We start from the raw sequence: 21,349 nt of genomic DNA, 5'->3' as shown, positions 1-21,349 counted from the left end.
GTGACTTCATTCTTTTCCTCACGTCATTTCCATCAACAACTTTTTAGTGATATGATTCCCGTAAAGGCCTGTGGAAATCACTGACATGAACAGTAATGATCAGGGCCTACGTGTCTGAGATTACAATTTTATCTGTAGGGTTGTGGTTTAGAGCTACAACGAAGGAATCCTGACAAATACAATCAAAATCCACCCACAGAAAGATGCATTTGCAAGCACACTAGATAAGGTGGCTGTAAGTTTTTATGCCATCATAAAATTACAACTCAGAGTATGTATATAAATTGTAGAGAATGTTTTAATTTTATAAGGGGAAATCATATGGAAAGGATCTTTTAAAATGTGCAGTAACATTTCACACACCTGTATGCCTGATTAAAGTATTAGTTACAAAACTAAATGGTAAAGAATATACATATTTTTTTACAAAATTCCCTTCAAAGGGAGCTACTCATCACAAAGCATCCCAAATATTCTGTGAAAAACAAAATGTTACATTAACATAAACTAAAACATTTTGTTTTCTGTTTTCTCTTTTAATATTGTAGTTGAGAAATATCTCAATTTTCTGTATTTAATACTATATTTAGAGAATTTAATTTTATATTATACTATATTTTTATATATTTTTTATATTATATTTTAATATATTTAATTTAATACTATAGAGAAATATCTCAATTTTCTGTATATATCTTCCACTGAAGTCTTTCAAGTGTCATAAGAAGGGCCAGAAAATACCGTAATATAATGGGAGTGGTTATACCTTTCCTATCATCTACTAAAGTGATACCAGTAACCGTATGTATATAAAAATAAACATTCTAACATGACTTTCAAAATATTACTTTATATAATGTGAGCACTTTTATAAGATGAAAGAATTGACTCTGTTTTTTTTTAAACAAATCAAGGACACTTTACCACTTACTTTAGTTGAGCAACTCAATGGGGCCACCAATATTCTCCTCTGAATATATGGCAAAAGTTGACTCGATAACCCCTGCAATATTTTCTGGTCTTCAATATCTGTGATTGATGAGTTCAAAATGTTATGAAGTACTGTTGTATTCCTGCACTGAAGACCTTCAGCCATTGTTGGGGAAATAGATGACTCACATACTTGAAAAAAATGAGTAAAAATAATTTTACCTGCATTTATTGCTTGTCCTGTACTCAACCTTCAGGACAAGTTTATGAGGTTCATAATTATATTTTCTTTAATGATAAATATCATGGTGTGGCAACTGAGGGTCCTTATCCTCCTCAAAGGCACAGAGTAATGGAGCTGGAAATCAAACCCTGGCCAGCTGGGCCCCAGGCAGGGATCCTGCCCTTTCCACCCTCCTTCCACTATGCCACATGAATTCTATGAGCACAGACAATAAACACATTAGGAATGTCACCCCACGATGTGGTGAAGAGAGAAAAGCACAGTGAACTTGGGGAAAATAAGACACAGCGTTGTCACTGCTAGCCTGTAGTGGCTTGCATAGTGTATCCGAAAATTCACGTCCACCCAGATCAACAGAATATGACCTTATTTGGCAATAGGGTCTTTGTAGATGAAATTAGCTAAATTAAGATGCGGTCCGGCTGGATTAAATCTTTGTGAGAAGAGGAGAGAACACACAGAGGGACAGGGCCATGTGACGGAGGCACAGATTGGGGTGATAGGTTTGCAAGCCAGGAACTGGGGTCTGTAAGGTAGGAATGCCAATGGCTGGCTACCACCACAAGCTGGGAGAGAGGCTTGGAACAGCCTCTCCCTCAGAGTCTCCAGAAGTAATCAACCCTGCCAACACTTGACTTTGAACTTCTATCCTCCAGCACTGTGAAAAAATAAATCTCTGTTGTTTTAAGCCACCCAGTCTACGGTACTTGGTTTTGGCAGGCCTAGGAAATTAATATGCAGCTGTACAATCTTTGGTGAATCACTGAACTTCACCAAGGCTTATTTACCTGGAAAACGGAAATAGTAATATTTATATCCAAGAACGTGGTGACAATGTCACAGAAGTACTTTGTAAACTGGAAAATGTCATGCAAGCTTCAGGAATCATTATTGATTAGGGCAAAATGAGATCAAGGAAATTTAGATCAGGCCAAGAACTTGATCTGAAGGAAGATGGATAGGATTTGGATGTTCCAGGTAAGGAAAACCACATGCAAAAACCTGAGACAGAGAAGTGTAGGAATCACTTAAAAACGAATCAAATGTGGCAAGGAAATTCTACAGTGTTATCTGATAAAACTACTACTCTTATCATCTGTCAAGATGAACCAATAAATACTTTATGGTTTCCTAGGATGGCTGCAACAAATAACGAGTTAGGTGGCTCAAAACAAGAGAAAAGTGTTCCCTCTCACCACTGGAGGCCAGCACTCTGGAATCTGGCCCACCCACACCGCCAGAGGCTCAAGGGGTGGATCCTTCCTGCCTCTTCCAGCTTCTGGGAGTTCCAGGTGTTCCTTGGCTCCTGGCTGCTTCAATACCTCCTGCTGTGGTCACATGGCCTCCTTCTTTTCTCTCAAATCTCTCTCTGCCTAACTTTTAGAGTAGGTTTTGGACGTAGAGACCACCCAGATAAGCCAGAATCATCTCCTCATCTCAAGATCTGTAACTTAATTATATAAATGAAGACCCTTTTTCCAAATAAGATCATATTCACAGCCTCCATGAATGGGGGCCTGGAAATATTTTCGGAGGGCTCCCGTTTAGCCCATTATAATGCATAAGCATTTGTGGGGAGAAGGAGCTGAAACAGAGATGCATCATCTTAGGTGTAAGAACAACATCACCAACTTGTTGCCTATAAACCATTCAGACCAATCACAATGGGATGCTTATCTGAGATCCAAAGAGATTCACTTCATGTTAATATAAATTTTCATAAAAAACAACTTTCAGACAAAGATCCTACGAGCAGACAACAAACAAGGCTCATATAGGTAGGTGTCATATATTGTATAACTATTACTTTTGACCTACATTTTCATTAATGCAATTTTTATTACTTAATGTTGTTTTACTATCTCCTAATCTATTTGCTCATCTCACATCAAAATTTAGGAACTTAAAAATACTATTTCTTACTAGAGCTAGTTTAGAATCACCTTAATGGAAATTTAACTTTCCTAAGAGCCAATGTCTTTCACCGAACCATAATTCTTTCTTCCTTCAAGAATCTTAATTTTAATAGCCAATAAAATTAGACACATTTCTGAATTTAATGCTTATCCATCATGTAAATCATCAGACTTTTAAGAGCAGCCCCTATAAGTGATAATCCCATATATGATTTAATATTTGCTAAAACAAATATCTAGCCAAAAAACCCTACAAGCCTTCTTTAATTCAGATTCATGCTCATTAATGAGACTGTGTTAATATTTCATGTACAGCCTCTTCCCATTTACTTTAAAATATTTCTGTAATGGTGATTGGAAAATATACTGTGCTCCTATGAGTAATGAAAAATTCAAATGTGTTTAGAAAAGATCTCCAGCTATAATTTAAATAATGTTGCTTAAACATTTCTAAAAGCACCTCAGAGCCTCTGTTCCAAACAAGACTCTGAAGCGTGGCTGGTCTTCCTGGTCAGAGCTTTCAGGACAGGTGAGTCCCTCCAGGTGGGGCTGGATGCCAGTATCATCCAGGAGTAATAATTATCTTTCCTATGAAATGTAATGAATTTCCAGTAAAAAGACCAGGTAATCCCATCATGGAGGAGCAAGTGGTGATGAAGGAGATACGTTCTACCCCATCAGTCTGGCCAAAACAGTGGCAACAAAGCCAAGAACCCCAGGGCCATTGAGCTCTCGCTTGGGGCCAACTTTACTATCAGAGAGCTATTTAGCAATGTTCCTCCTATTGTCCAAACTAGACTTGCATGTTGATTTCAAATCAGTTAACTTTTTCTACTTGTCTTGATTTATAAAATTCAGAATGTGTTGCTGCTTTTTTTGAAACTGCAATAGCTCACAATTTAAGTGTATGTGTCTACATTTGATTACTCAAATGGCATATGGCTTGACATATTGCCACAAATTACATATAATCTATACTGAACATGTGAATGAGTCCTCAGGGAGTCTTTTGGCTAAGACTCATTAGTACATCTCAGTACAATAAAAGAGTTTTATAAAACCACAAAACTGACTCCCATGATAAAAATCTTGCTTAAAAAATAAAGGTGATTTTAAAGGAACATTCATGTTTCCACAGCAGTTTAGGCTGTGCACCAACTAATCAATTGGTTTTTCTCTGTTTTGCTTTATTTCTATCAGAACTCAGCAAAATAATTACACTGACTTAAACTTAGTCGATTTCCCAAAAATTTTCTAAAAATATTTGAAACTAAAAATGGAAATTTTAAGTGAATGTACAACAATTTTTTAAACTGAACATAAAATAATTTAAAAACTATTATTCCAAAGCACATTTCCACTGACTTTAATGCAATTAGCATTTATTGAACATCTAGTGCTTCTCCAATACACAACACAAACAGACTCAGAAGGCACATCAAGTACATATCCGCTTACAATCACTTCCATAAAACCTTAGGAAAAGTAATTTCCTGAAATCATCATACCTCATTGTAATTCTAAAATACTCCCTATGAATTCAACAAATATTTACTATGAAGAAAATATAGCCTGAAAAATAGAAATACAAGTCTAAGATTGCTGTTTTCCTAAAGAATTTGTAATAGTGAAATCTCTCAAATTCAAAGAACGTGAATTATATTTAATTATATTTAAAATGTATATATTTTTATAGTTTATGTATATAAATTTCTATTTAAATATATGAGAATTTATATATAAATGTAAATATATACATACACACTGTATATAATAATATTTCTATACATATAGAAATATATACATATATAAATATGTAGTATATATTTATATAAATATATTTATATTTTGTATTTATATATTTTATATTTATATATGTATTGATTAACTATATAAGTATTTAATAAAATTTAATAAAGTTTATATTTATTGAAATATAAATATTTAATAAATGCAAATATAAATATATGTATATAAATGTAGAATATGCATATATGTATATAAATATATACATATACTTGTATATATAAAATACACGTATATATGTATATATACGTATATACGTATCTATACACATATATTTGTATATACATATAACGTATATACGTATATATATTTGTATATATATATACACGTATATACGTATATATGTACATATATGTATATATGTACATATATAACATATGTATATATGTACATATACACATATATGTACATATGTACATATGTGTATATATGTATACGTATACATATGTGTATATATACATGTATATATACATATATACACATATGTATACATATATACAGATATCTGTATATATGTCTATATTAATATATACGTATATCTGTATATATTTGTCTATATTAATACATACGTATATCTGTATATATTTGTCTATATAAATACATACGTATATCTGTATATATTTGTCTATATTAATACATACGTATATCTGTATATATTTGTCTATATTAATACATACGCATATCTGTATATATTTGTCTATATTAATACATATGTATATCTGTATATATTTGTCTATATTAATATATACGTATATCTGTATATATTTGTCTATATAAATATATACGTATATCTGTATATATTTGTCTATAAAAATATATGTATATCTTTTGTACATATAAATATATACGTATATCTGTATATATTTGTATATATAAATATATACATATATTTGTATAGTCTGTATATTTATATATACAAATATATACATTTATACCTTTATATATAAATACATACGTGTATTTGTATATATAATAATATATACATATATTTATATCTGTATATATAATAAATATATACATTTATATTTGTATATTATAAATATATACATATATTTGTATATATAATTATAAATACATACATTTATATTTGTATATAATTATAAATATATACATATATTTGTATATATAATTATAAATATATACATATATTTGTATATATAATTATAAATATATACATTTATATTTGTATATAATTATACATATATACATATATTTGTATATATAATTATAAATATATACATATGTTTGTATAATTATAAATGTATACATATATTTATATATGTATATATAATTATAAATGTATACATATATTTGTATACATAATATATAAACATATACTTATATTTGTATATATAATATATAAATATATACTTATATTCGTATATATAGATATACTTATATTCATATATATAACATATATACTTATATTTGTATATATTATATATACTTAGATTTGTATATATAATATATAAATATATACTTATATTTGTATATATAATATATAAATATATACTTACATTTGTATATATAATATATAAATCTATACTTATATTTGTATATATAATATATACTTACATTTGTATATAATATATACATATATCTTTATATTTATACATAATATATACATATATCTTTATATTTATATATAATATATACATATATCTTTATATGTGTATATATAATACATACATATATACATATCTTTATATTTGTGTATATAATATATACATGTATACATATCTTTATATTTGTGTATATAATATATACATGTATACATATCTTTATATTTGTATATATAATACATACATATATACATATATGTATATATTATGTATATGTAATATATAATATATACATATATGTATATATAATATATAATATATACATATATGTATATATGTATATAATATATATACATGTTTATATTTGTATATATATATGTTTTTCATATATATAGCATACATATATACACATATACATTTTATATACATATAAAATCCTCCATGGATTTCCTTCTGATGTGCCACTCACCACCCCAGCCTTCTTCTGAGACCGTGCCACTCTAATGCCTCTCAAAGCTCCTCTTTAGCCTAACTACCACATCACCCAGTACATTTCCTATTGACCCCTTTTCTTCATTTCACTTGCTTTCTATGATACTAATATCTCCTGTATCAGGCCCTCTGCGTTTTTGTTTTTATTGCTTCATCCTCCTACTTTGTCTAAAAATACTTAATGAGTTAACAGTGTCAAGAGGACAAAGCCCTTGGCTGTACATGCATGTTTACTCATGATTTGGCCCAACCCAATCTTTTTAGACATGTCACCTACCGCCCTTTCTACCCTGAACTGAACTTCTGACAGAACTTCCCAAATACTAGGTAGGTGCTATGTTGTAATGGCATTGCCCATCCATCCTTGTTGTTGCCTGTACCACCGAGGCTGAAAAGGAGAAGCCTGCCCTCCACATAGCCTTGCACTGGGATCCAGTTGCTCTTTAGCTTCCACCAGTCTGTTGTGATGGCACAAGACTTAGAAGTAGATGTAGAGAGAAGCACGCTGCTGCTGCTTCTGCTGTGTTAGCTGGTGAGCCTCCGTGAAGATGATTTTCCCTTGCAGTGGGAATCTCCAGGTCTAGTCCCTCACTCCTTTGATGCTGAGTGCTAGGGTTTGCACACCCTACCTGTGCAGGTGGGAGCAGTAACAGTAACTGTAGCAGCAGCTTCTTAATTTGGCTAGCGGCTTCCTGATCTAAGATAAGGCTGTAACTGTCTTAGTAACTCTGTTCTGTGGTGTGCTTTTAATGTCATTCCTGAAAGTTCAACTTAGAGTCTCCCAATGATTATTTTCTCAAACTATATTATTTTCTACTTAAATAAGTAGAGTGGATTCTGTCCTATACAACTGAATCCTGAATCAAAATTCTATGTCTTTACAAGAATGTCCCCCCTCTCTTTTATACTTAGTGAGCTCTCAATCACCCTTGAAGGTCTGGGTTTGGAAAGCATCTACACATTTTTTAAGCCACGAATTGCTTCCTTCCCTATCATAATATATACATTTGCTGATATTATTATATCAATGTAATACAATATTCATATTAATATTTGTTCATTTGCCTTTCCCTATTCGAAGCTGAGATATTTGAAGGCAAGGAATAGGCTTTGCTCATCTTTGATTCTCAAATGCTCCTTCTTTGGCATAAGGCAGAGTCTGGAAACACTGGTAGAAATGAACTGAAATACACTGTAAGACAGCGGTGAGAGATTTTACCCTCTAGCACGCCATCTGTACTAAGTGAGGTCAAAGGAGTAAGAGTAGGAGACAGAGAGCTGTACATGCAAAAGCAGAAGACACTACAGCTGGGATTTGGACTGAGGATAAACGAACATGGATTTAATACTGAAAGTTGGATAAAATTTGATCTTGTTAAGAAGACAAGGAGGATATATCAAGCTTAATGTAAAGGAGTTTAAGGGAGGCTGAAAATGCAGAAACAGTGAGTGGATTAGAAAAATAACCTGAACAGAGATCTTGCACAGGGGAGTTCTGACAGGTAAGATATGGAAAAAAATTATGATCAGCTTGGAGAAACCTGATATTAGCCTAGACTAAGGAGAATGATCATTTTTATACAAGAGGAAGTCCTTGAAGGTGTTGAAGTAAGAAGCATGTTTTACAAACCTGGTTAGAGAATTGGGAAAGATCTGAGAGAGTGGCTTTCTTTCTTCCTTAAGTTGACATGCTTTAATAAAAAATACTTTAATACTAAAAACTATATTCAAGGCAAGAAAACTCAGATGTCCAATGTTCATCTGTATTATGAATATTCCAAAGTTTATAGCAGAGCTCTTTGTATTAAACCCAGGGATCCTTTGCTCATATAAAGTTATAATTCTAGAAACATTTTGAGAAGGCCCACACAGCGTGCGTCATCATTCTGAAGATGTTAATTCCTCATCAGGCTAAAAGAAAATCACTTAGAAAAGTACATGTTGTGGGTTGTTCATCCAGCTTCCATTTATCCAAATAATACACCTTAAAATATCAATAACTCTAGAACTTGTCCCAAGGACCTTTGATCATTAGTGCACATGAAAAATTACGCAGTTCTGGCCACTTACCCTTCCTGCATAGTGCATGATGGTGAAGGCTGTACCGTGGTCTTTGAGGGCAACATTCCCATTCCCATCCTTCATGGGGGAGTACACTGCATTTGTGTTTGAGGATTCTAGGAGACTTTGTAGCTTTTTTGGAAAATTTGATTCCAGTGACCAAATCATTTGACTTTCTTCATCCAATAAGTTGAGAAATCCAGATGGCTTCTAAGAGTTAAGAAGAGATGGGGAGTTGTTTTGTCTACTACTTAGTTTGATATTTTTGTTATTTTTCAAGCATGCTTGTTTATATTTTTGTTAGACTCATATAGACACTCAGAAAATTAATCAGTCTTTACCTTAATACATTTCTATTTCTGCCCCACCACCTAGCAGGGCTCTGATGTAAAGTAGGCCCCCAATAATATTTATCAAATTAATGTACAAATAAGTAAAAAATGTATTCTAATGTCATTAAAATACTGTAGTTATTTAAAAAGCACATTTTCATCTTAATAAGAAAAATAAAATTTCAGACTACAGGAAAATTATCATTTTTCTTGACCTATTGTCCATATAAAATATGCCATACTTATGATGAGACAAGAAACTTATCAAAAAATAAAGCTCATCATGATGTTAAGTCATAAAAATTATGGCAAAGCTGGGTGCAGTGGCTTAGGCCTACAATCCAAGCCCTTTGGGAGGCCAATGAAGCCAGGTCACTTGAGCTCAGGAGTTTGAGACCAGCCTGGGCAACATGGTAAGACCTCATCTCTATTTAAAAATAATAATAATACAGAAATTAGCTGGGCATGGTGATATGTGCCTGTAGTCCCAGTTTCTCAGGAGGCTGAGGTGAGAGGATCACTAGAGCCCAAGAAGTGGAGGTTGCAGTGAGCCACGATCATGCCACTGCACTCCATCCTGGACAACAGACGCAACCCTGCCTCAAAAAAAAAAAAAAAAAAAAAAAAGAGTATGTCCAAGATGGCTGAATAGGAACAGCTCTGGCCTGCAGCTCCCAACGTGACTGATGCAGAAGACAGGTGATTTCTGCATTTCCAACTGAGGTACATGGTTCATCTCATTGCAACTGGTTGGACACTGGGTGCAGCCCATGGAGGGCGAGCTGAAGCAGAGCGGGGCACCACATCACCCAAGAAGTGCAAGGGGTTGGGAGATTTCCCTTTCCTAGCCAAGAGAAGCTGTGACAGACTGTACCAGGAAAATTGGGGTACTCCTGCCCAAATATTGTGCTTTTCCAATGGTCTTAGCAAATGGCACACCAGGAGATTATATCCCATGCTTGGCTCAACAGATCCAATGCCCACAGAGCCTTGCTCACCGCTAGTCCAAGATGGAACTGCAAGGCGGCAAGCCTGGCTGGGGGAGGGGTGTCTGCCATTGCTGAGGCTTGACTAGGTAAACAAAGCGGCCTGGAAGCTCAAACTGGGTGGAGCCCACCATAGCTCAACAAGGCCCGCCTGCCTCTGTAGACTCCACCTCTGGGGGCAGGGCATAGCTGAACAAAAAGCAGTAGAAACTTCTGCAGACTTAAACGTCCCTGTCTGACAGCTCTGAAGAGAGCAGTGGTTCTCCCAGCACGTTGTCTGAGCTGTGAGAATGGACAGGCCACCTCCTCAAGTGGGTCCCTGACCCCGTGTAGACTAACTTGGAGACACCTCCCAGTAGGGGCCAACTGACACCTCATACAGCTGGGTACCCCTCTGAGACAAAGCTTCCAGAGGAAGGATCAGGCAGCAATATTTGCTGTTCTGCAATATTTGCTGTTCTGCAGCCTCTGCTGGTGATACCCAGGCAAACAGGGTCTGGAGTGGACCTCCAACAAACTCCAACAGACCTGCAGCTGAGGGACCCGACAGTTTGAAGGAAAACTAACAAACAGAAAGTAATTGCATCAACATCAACAAAAAGGGCATCCACACCAAAACTCCATCTGTAGGTCACCATCATCAAAGACCTAAGGTAGATAAAACCACAAAGATGGGGAGAAACCACAGCAGAAAAGCTGAAAATTCTAAAAACCAGAGTGCCCCTTCTTCTCCAAAGGATTGCAGCTCCTCACCAGCAACAGAACAAAGCAGGACGGAGAATGACTTTGATGAGCTGAAAGAAGTAGGCTTCAGAAAGTTGGTATTAACAAACTTCTCCGAGCTAAAGGAGGATGTTCAAACCCATCGCAAGGAAGCTAAAAACCTTGAGAAAAGATTAGACGAATGGCTAACAAGAATAACCAGTGTAGAGAAGACCTTAAATGACCTGATGGAGCTGAAAACCATGGCATGAAAACTACGTGACGCACGCACAAGCTTCAGTAGCCGATTCAATCAACTGGAAGAAAGGGTGTCAGTGATTGAAGATCAAATTAATGAAATGAAGTGAGAAGAGAAGTTTAGAGAAAAAAAAGAGTAAAAAGAAATGAACAAAGCCTCCAAGAAATATGGGACTATGTGAAAAGACCAAATCTACATTTGATTGGTGTACCTGAAAGTGATGGGGAGAATAGAACCAAGTTGGAAAACACTCTTCAGGATATTATCCAGGAGAACTTCCCCAACCTTGCAAGGCAGGCCAACATTCAAATTCAGGAAATACAGAGAACACCATAAAGATACTCCTCAAGAAAAGCAACCCCAAGACACATAATTGTCAGATTCACCAAGGTTGAAATGAAGGAAAAAACTCTAAGGGCAGCCAGAGAGAAAGGTCGGGTTACTCACAAAGGGAAGCCCATCAGACTAACAGTGGATCTCTCGGCAGAAACCATAAAAGCCAGAAGAGAGTGGGGGCCAATATTCAACATTCTTAAAGAAAACAATTTTCAACCCAGAATTTCATATCCAGCCAAACTAAGCTTCATAAATGAAGGAGAAATAAAATCCTTTACAGACAAGCAAATGCTAAGAGATTTTGTCACCACCAGGCCTGCCTTAACAAGAGCTCATGAAGGAAGCACTAAACATGGAAAGGAAGAACCAGTACCAGCCACTGCTAAAACATGCCAAATTGTAAAGACCATCAATGCTAGGAAGAAACTGCATCAACTAACAGGCCAAATAACCAGCTAACGGCATAATGACAGAATCAAATTCACACATAACAATATTAACCTTAAATGTAAATGGGCTAAATGCCCCAATTAAAAGACACAGACTGGCAAACTCAATAAAGAGTCAAGATCCATCAGTGTGCTGTATTCAGGAGAGCCATCTCACATGCAGAGACACACATAGGCTCAAAATAAAGAGATGGAGGAAGATCTACCAAGCAAATGGAAAACAAAAAAAAAGCAGGGGTTGCAATCCTAGTCTCTCATAAAACAGACTTTAAACCAACAAAGATGAAAAGAGACAAAGAAGGCCATTACATAATGGTAAAGGGATCAATTCAACAAGAAGAGCTAACTATCCTAAATATATATGCACCCAGTACAGGAGCACCTAGATTCATAAAGCAAAGTCCTTAGAGACCTACAAAGAGACTTAGACTCCCACACATCAATAATGGGAGACTTTAACACTCCATTGTCAATATTAGATCAATGAGACAGAAAATTAACAAGGATATCCAGGACTTGAACTCAGCTCTGCACCAAGCAGAACTAATAGACATCTACAGAACTCTCTACCCCAAATCAACAGAACACACATTCTTCTCAGCACCACATCACACTTATTCCAAAATTGACCACATAATTGGAAGTAAAGCACTCCTCAGCAAATGTAAAAGAACAGAAATCACAACAAACTGTCTCTCAGACCACAGTGCAATCAAATTAGAACTCAGGATTAAGAAACTCACTCAAAACCGCTCAACTACATGGAAACTGAACAACCTACTCCTGAATGACTACTGGGTAAATCACGAAATGAAGGGAGAAATAAAGATGTTCTTTGAAACCAGTGAGAACAAAGACACAACATACCTAGAATCTCTGGGACACATTTAAAGCAGTGTGTAGAGGGAAATTTATGCAATAAATGCCCACAAGAGAAAGTAGGAAAGATCTAAAATCGACGCCCTAACATTATAACTAAAAGAACTAGAGAAGCAAGAGCAAACAAATTCAAAAGCTATCAGAATGCAAGAAATAACTAAGATCAGAGCAGAAGTCAAGGAGATAGAAACACAAAAAACCCTTCAAAAAAATCAATGAATCCAGGAGCGGGTTTTTTGAAAAGATCAACAAAATTGATGGACCACTAGCAAGACTAATAAAGAAGAAAAGAGAGAAGAATAGAACAGACACAATAAAAAATGATAAAGGGGATATCACCACTGATCCCACAGAAATACAAACTACCATCAGAGAATACTATAAACACCTCTATGTAAATAAACTAGAAAATCTAGAAGAAATGGATAAATTCCTGGACACATACACCCTCCCAAGACTAAACCAGGAAAAAGTTGGATCACTGAATAGACCAATAGCAGGCACTGAAATTGAGGCAATAATTAATAGCCTACCAACCAAAAAAAGTCCAGGACCAGATGGATTCACAGTCGAATTCTACCAGAGGTACAAAGAGGAGCTGGTACCATTCCTTCTGGGACTATTCCAATCAATAGAAAAAGAGGGAATCCACCCTAACTCATTTTATGAGGCCAGCATCATCCTGATACCAAAGCCTGGCAGAGACACAACAAAAAAGGACAATTTTAGACCAATAGCCCTGATGAACATCGATGCGAAAATCCTCAATAAAATACTGGCAAATCGAATCCAACAGCACATCAAAAAGCTTATCCACCATGATCAAATGGGCTTCATCCCTGGGATGCAAGGCTGGTTCAACATACACAAATCAATAAGCATAATCCATCACATAAACAGAACCAAAGACAAAAACCACATGATTATCTCAATAGATGCAGAAAATGCCTTCAACAAAATTCAATAGCCCTTCATGCTAAAAACTCTCAATATACTAGGTATTGATGGAACGTATCTCAATGAGAGCTATTTATGACAAACCCACAGCCAATATCATACTGAATGGGCAATAACTGGAAGCATTCCCTTTGAAAACTGGCACGAGACAGGGATGCCCTCTCTCATCACTCCTATTCAACATATTGTTGGAAGCTCTGGCCAGGGCAATCAGGCAAGGGAAAGAAATAAAGGGTATTCAATTAGGAAAAGAGGAAGTCAAATTGTCCCTGTTTGCAGATGACATGATTGTATATTTAGAAAACCCCATCGTCTAAGCCAAAAATCTCCTTAAGCTGATAAACAATTTCAGCAAAGCCTCAGTATACAAAATCAATGTGCAAAAATCACAAGCATTCTTATACACCAATAACAAACAGAGAGCTAAATCATGAGTGAACTCCCATTCACAATTGCTACAAAGAGAATAAAATACCTAGGAATCCAACTTACAAGGGATGTGAAGGACCTCTTCAAGGAGAACTACAAACCACTGCTCAATGAAATAAAAGAGGACACAAACAAATGGAAGAACATTCCAATGCTCATGGATAGAAAGAATCAATATCGTGAAAATGGCCATACTGCCCAAGGTAATTTATAGATTCAATGCCATCCCCATCAAGCTACCAACGACTTTCTTCACAGAATTGGAAAACACTACTTTAAAGTTCATATGGAACCAAAAAAGAGCCCACATTGCCAAGACAACCCTAAGCAAAAAAGAACAAAGCTGGAGGCATCATGCTACCTGACTTCAAAGTATACTACAAGGCTACAGTAACAAAAACAGCATGGTACTGGTATCAAAACATGAGAGATAGGCCAATGGAACAGAATAGAGGCCTCAGAAATAACACCACACATTTACAACCATCTGATCTTTGACAATGCGGCAAAAACAAGAAATGGGGAAAGGATTCCCTATTTAATAAATGGTGCTGGGAAAACTGGCTAGCCATATGTAGAAAGCTGAAACTGGATCCCTTCCTTACACCTTTTACAAAATTTAATTCAAGATGGATTAAAGACTTAAATGTTAGACCTAAAACCATAAAAACCCTAGAAGAAAACTTAGGCAATACCATTCAGGACATAGGCATGGGCAAAGACTTCATGAGTAAAACACCAAAAGCAATGGCAACAAAAGCCAAAATAGACAAATGGGATCTAATTAAACTAAAGAGCTTCTGCACAGTAAAAGAAACTACCGTCAGAGTGAACAGACAACCTACAGAATGGGAGAAAATTTTTGCAATCTACCCATCTGACAAAGGGCTAATATCCAGAATCTACAAAGAACTTAAACAAATTTACAAGAAAAAATCAAACAACCCCATCAAAAGTGGACAAAGGATATGAACAGACACTTTTCAAAAGAAGATATTTATGCAGCCAACAGACACATGAAAAAATGCTCATCACCACTAGTCATCAGAGAAATGCAAATCAAAATCACAATGAGATACCATCTCACACCAATTAGAATGGCAGTCATTAAAAAGTCAGGAAACAACAGGTGCTGGAGAGGATGTGGAGAAACAGGAATGCTTTTACACTATTGGTGGGAGTGTAAACTAGTTCAACCATTGTGGAAGACAGTGTGGCCATTCCTCAAGGATCTAGAACTAGAAATACCATTTGAACCAGCAATCCCATTACTGGGTATATACCCAAAGGATTATAAACCATGCTACTATAAAGACACATGCACACGTATGTTTACTGTGGCACTATTCACAATACAAAGACTTGGAACCAACCCAAATGTCCATCAGTGATAGACTGGATTAAGAAAATGTGGCACATATACACCATGGAATACTATGCAGCCATAAAAAAGGATGAGTTCATGTCCTTTGTAGTGACATGGATGAATCTGGAAACCATCATTTTGAGCAAACTACCACAAGGACAGAAAACCAAACACCGCATGTTCTCACTCATAGGTGGGAACTCAACAATGAGAACACTTGGACACAGGGCAGGGAATATCACACACCAGGGCCTGCGGTGGGGTTGGGGGTGCGGGAGGGATAGCATTAGGAGAAATACCTAATGTAAACGATGAGTTAATGGGTGCAGCAAACCAACATGGCACATGTATACATATGTAGCAAACCTGCATGTTGTGCACATGTACCCTAGAACTTAAAGTATAAAAAACAAAAACAAGAACAAAAAAAAACACAAGGTGGCAAAATCCTACTCAGCAGGAAGGAGAAGTGACTGTGATATTCCAATTTTTAGACCTAGAAGAAAGTTTGAAGCTATGACTTATAAAACTCAAATTAGAAGTCTGACAGTTTATAACTACTGAACAATAAAACTAAAATTATATACATATATATATATATATAAAACAACAATTTGAAATAAATCTCATCTGAGAGCAAAGGCTGCTTAAATAACTTCCCAACCTCTAATCTTCCATCCCCCACATATGGAATACCTTCTGACCACACAGTTTAGACTAGAGGGCCCCAACCTTTTTGACTTGAGGGACCGGTTTTGTGGAAGACAATTTCTCCACGGACCAGGGGTAGGGGGATGGTTTCAGGATGATTCAAGTGCATTACATTTATTGTGCCCTTTATTTCTGTGATTATTACATTGTAATATATAATGAAACAATGATACAATCACCATAATGTAGAATCAGGCATTCGATTCTCATAAGGAGTGTGCAGCTAGATCCCTCTCATAGGTTCCTGCTCCTATGAGAATGTAATGTTGCCACTGATTTGACAGGAGATGGAGCTCAGGCAGTGAGATGCCAGTGACGGGCAGTGGCTGTCAATACAGATGAAGCTTTGCTCCCTCACCTGCTGCTCACCTCCTGCTGTGCAGCCTTTTTCCTCACAGGCCATGGACCAGTACTGGTCTGTGCCCCAGGGGTTGGGGACCCCTGGTTTAGACGACTATTGAATAACTTCTTCCCTAGTGCTGTTTATCTTTTCTTTCTATTATGTCCCCTAGGAAAGTTTAGTTTTTGTTGACATTTCAAATCTACCTTTCAAAATAAGGTAATTTATGAAACTTCCTCACATTAATCCCTAATATATCTTAATTGTTCTCACTGTGCTTTTAAATGTGTAGATACTCTAAGAATAATTCTTCTCAGGAAGTAAAGAGATATATATTGACCCCTGTTGTGAATTCAGTTTGTATTTTGACCTGAGGTTACCAAACCATACCACTACAGGCAACTCAAAATGTTATTTATTTGGCTAATAAAGGCCATTTCTTTGTGTCTTAAATATTTTAATTGTTTTAGGTCTTACAGAGTCTCCTGCTCCTACTAAAGAAAATCCAGGCCAGGCACGGTGGCTCACACCTGTAATCCCAGCATTCTGGGAGGCGAGGCCAGCGGATTACGAGGTCAGGAGATCCAGACCGTCCTGGCCAACATGGTGAAACCCCGTCTCTACTAAAACTACAAAAATTAGCCAGGTGTGGTAGCACGCACCTGTACCTCCAGCTACTCAGGTGGCTGAGGCAGGAGAATCGCTTGAACCCAGGAGGCAGAGGCTGCAGTGAGCCGAGATTGTGCCACTGCACTCCAACCTGGGTGACAGAGTGAGACTCTGTCTCAAACAAACAAACAAAAAAGAAAAAGAAAGAAAGAAAAGAAAGCAAAAAGAAAAATAAAATCCAAAGACTGCAATTGCCTGAGAGCTGTAATGGTGAGATCACTCCCTTGCCAGAGAAACGGAATGAAAGCTAATAATGCCAGCCATGGGACACGCACACCCCTGGTGGGGCTCACACAGCAGAGCATGCTTCTTGAAGATACTCAGCAATAATGACAGCCACCTTCTTTGAGAAGCCAAATAACCTCCCTGGGAAGGAAAGAAAGAGAAGAAGACCTAATGCGGTGGAGAATGGCACTAGGAAGGAAGTAGGTATGCCTGCAAAAGCAAGCTCACCCATCTGAGCAAGTTACCTGAGGTCAGCAATGCCTGGTGAGACTGCTGTTGCCAACACAAAAGTGTTTTTAGATAAAGGAATTTGAAGAAGAAAGCCCCTTACTGGGAGTGCTGGCTCAAAAGGAAGTTCCATAGAGTACACTGCAAGAAGCTCAGAGTGGCCGGGGGCCCCCATGAGGAGTCCTCTGAAGAGGCTGGAGGTGAAGAAATATATATATATATATATAAAATATAAATATAACATATATTATATATAAAATATAAATATAATATATATTATATATTATATATAAATATATATACACATACATATTTTTATATATATATAATATGATATGTAATATATGTAACAGAGAGCAGCCCTAGAAGAAAACGGTCTATGTGAGAAGCTTGCCAAGGACTGGTTCCATCTGTGATGTTTTCAAAATCAAACAATTCTTTATTTCAACTAATAGCAAGCTATTTACTGAAGAGTAAGTAAAATGTTGATATTACAATATTATCCATCATTCCTTCATCTATTGATCTGAGCATCAGGTCACCATACTTCTGTAAATGCTGTTACAGATTCACATACAAACATACACAAGACACACAGCAGAAGGACAATGAGCCATTGCAAGTTTGACTGCATGTCTGTTTCTGTTTCAAGGGCAGTGACAGACCTCTTCTCTGGGGTGAAAATATTCACTTGTTTGGTAAAGCTGTCAATGGGTACTGCAGTAACTCAAAGACAGGGCCCCAAATCAGTGTAAAGGAGATAGACATTCAGAGAGCTAACTGCTTCTGCTCCAAAAATCAAGACGAAATTCTCCATGGATAAGGTGGTTGCTTACTAGCAACATTTTTAAAGCATTATTATTTGTATTGTCTTCAAATTAAAAACAAAATCTTGTGTGTTATGTTTTCTGGATGTCTGAAATAAAGCAGTAAAAGAATGGGGCAATTAACCTTTTAGACTTTGAAAACTTGTGGAAGTGCCTAAAGACAAAAATAGAACCTGGGGAAATAAGCCATAAGAAAGGGATTAATGACCTCCAATTCCTTTAGTAGTAACGGCTTAGAAGAGATTGCATGGCTCTACTCCATGTGAAAGGTTGTCATAGTTTCACCTTCATCAAATACTACACGGTGCAACAAAATGTACTAGACACTTGGAATATTTGGTAAAAATCTGGATCAACCCCTCCCCTCAGGGCCAGGGACAAATAGGTAATCCTTGAAATATAAATATGGCCCACGGAAGTTTTTATTCTGATGACCCCTGGTTAGCAGTGGAAGAGAACATGGCAAGCTAGAGAGAAGGTGCTAGATGCCTGAGGCTTCCCGTATACAATTAAGTATACAGTCCTGCCGGTTTGAAGACATTTTTAAACCTTAAATAATTATAGGCTATGTATGTCACTATGAGGGCTTTCTGGAGGAAGAAGGCTGTAATTTTAAAAAAAGAAGGATGCTGACAAATTAGAAGCAAGAACAAGAATGTGTTAATCAGAAAAATACATAAAATAAAATAATTTAGAAATCTATCTTTATGGAAAGAGAGAGTAAAGAATGACATATTCTCCAAATAGCTGAATTGTGTCTGTTTTCAACAATGTCCATGTGTCTTGGAGACATTGTGAGTAAATCCATATAATGTTTTCTTATATTAGTACATCGCAATTGCTGTTTATGTGATAGATTTTGGCTTATATGATAGAGACACAGAGTCAAATTGTTTTTCATTGTAAAGTAGAAAAAATAAAACTATAAACACCTGCAGATGCCATGAGACTCTTAATTTAACCGATATTATATATGTGTTTATATGTTTCTCCTGCCAATTTTTCCAAATTTAAATCTTAGAAACTTTGAAGATAAATTAACAAAAAAGATTCTGTTGAACTTGTTTTACGGTATGATTAATCTTAGGTATTATTTTATTAAAAGTCTGTTTTTTTACAATAGGCATTTATAATTGCCAAAACGAGAGTTTTAGTGACGTTGAATAAACAGTGTTGAATATTTCTATATCAAAATGATCTGATATTTCTTGTCCTTTTAATGAATTGGTGATCCTTCAAATGCCCTTTCATAAAAAGATAACTTGTGCACCTCAAGAGATTTTGAAAAATTATTGCAGAATCTCACATATAAAGATATCTCAAAAATAAGGCCTCCTGAAAGAAAATTCTTTGTCTCCAGTATATTTAAATCCATATATCCTGTTAAGTATCTAATTATATTATATGAATACCTGGAAAAAAAAGTCCAAAACTCCATTCTGGTTACCAGGAGAATATGCTGTTTCCATGGTAACTCCCTCTTGTACACATTCCACTTGCTCGTGGAGAAAAAGCACTTCATTGATATAGTGGTGCATCTTCTCATTGGTCATGTTGACACAAAGCTATTGTGGAGAAAACAAGAAAACATTTCACAAGATAGTACAGTAGTGCATATTCACTTGTTCAATGACACAGTTTCAGATTGGTAAAGTATTGACTCAGGGAGTTTCCAACCAATTAGTCTACCAAAATAAAGCATGATAATGTTGCCTGAGAAGTCAGAGTTTCAACTGAAGTCCAGTAATGCACTTGCACATATTTCACAAATCAAGTATATCTGATACCATATCATCTAACTATTCAAAGTATGCTAAAAACAACAAAAAGTATGATTCCAATATTACAAATGTCGAGTCTCAAATATATTTGAGCATTTAAAATATTTCCAAAAGGAAAATATATTTGAGCTCTCATCAGGAAATGGAAGATAAAGCTGGGTTTACTATGAGATCCCAGAGAAAAGAGAAGCATTTCTTGAGGGCCTCATTTCTGATTGCATATTAGTGATGGGCAAGAATGAATGTGGGGGTTCTTTCAGAAATAGTAATCACCAGTCAAATCATTATATTGAAGAAATTATTTTCTTTATCAGAAAATTTTCCACATTCCTCCAACTGTCAATTTTTCTCTTTCCACAAGACATTCCCATCAGGAAACAAATATGTTATTTCTTAATCTTAAAAAAAAAACCTTTATTTATCTTAAAGTATTTAAAAAACTAAACCATAACTCAAATCTAATCAGCGTAAAATCTGACTTCCCCTCTAGGCTACTCTTCTACTTCTCTGCTTCCTTTCATATCAACACACACACACACACACACACACGCGCACACACACACACACACACAGCTGATTTCTACTTATTATCTCAAATTCTTATCTTTCCATTCCCTCTTGAAACCACTCTAATAAAACTGTTGACACCATGGCGCCATCAAAATTGCTTTTGTAGAAGTCATCAGCAATGTGCACATTTCTTTTTTTTCTTTTTTTTTTTGAGACGGAGTCTCGCTCTGTCGCCCAGGCTGGAGTGCAGTGGCGCCATCTCGGCTCACTGCAAGCTCTGCCTCCTGGGTTCATACCATTTTCCTGCCTCAGCCTCCCGAGTAGCTGGGACTACAGGTGCCCGCCACCTCAC

The 21,349-nt window shown here is 36.0% G+C and overlaps 1 protein-coding gene across 4 annotated transcripts in view; it reads right to left on the bottom strand.

Annotated features, from left to right (window-relative positions):
- MYO16 (myosin XVI) overlaps positions 1-21,349 on the bottom strand; it is a 719,880-nt gene that overhangs the window by 180,607 nt on the left and 517,924 nt on the right. For all 4 annotated transcript variants that reach the window (XM_063651142.1, XM_063651143.1, XM_054446940.2 and 1 more), the window contains 2 exons: positions 20,119-20,271; positions 9,021-9,221 (listed from right to left, as the gene is read on the bottom strand). In XM_063651142.1, coding sequence (XP_063507212.1) covers positions 9,021-9,221; positions 20,119-20,271 — 354 coding nt within the window. The remainder of the gene's footprint in view (positions 1-9,020; positions 9,222-20,118; positions 20,272-21,349) is intronic.

The sequence above is a fragment of the Pongo pygmaeus genome, chromosome 14 (genome assembly GCF_028885625.2).
Source record: "Pongo pygmaeus isolate AG05252 chromosome 14, NHGRI_mPonPyg2-v2.0_pri, whole genome shotgun sequence".
In the NCBI taxonomy this organism is placed as follows: domain Eukaryota; kingdom Metazoa; phylum Chordata; class Mammalia; order Primates; family Hominidae; genus Pongo; species Pongo pygmaeus.
This window is presented reverse-complemented; position numbering and strand designations above follow the sequence as displayed.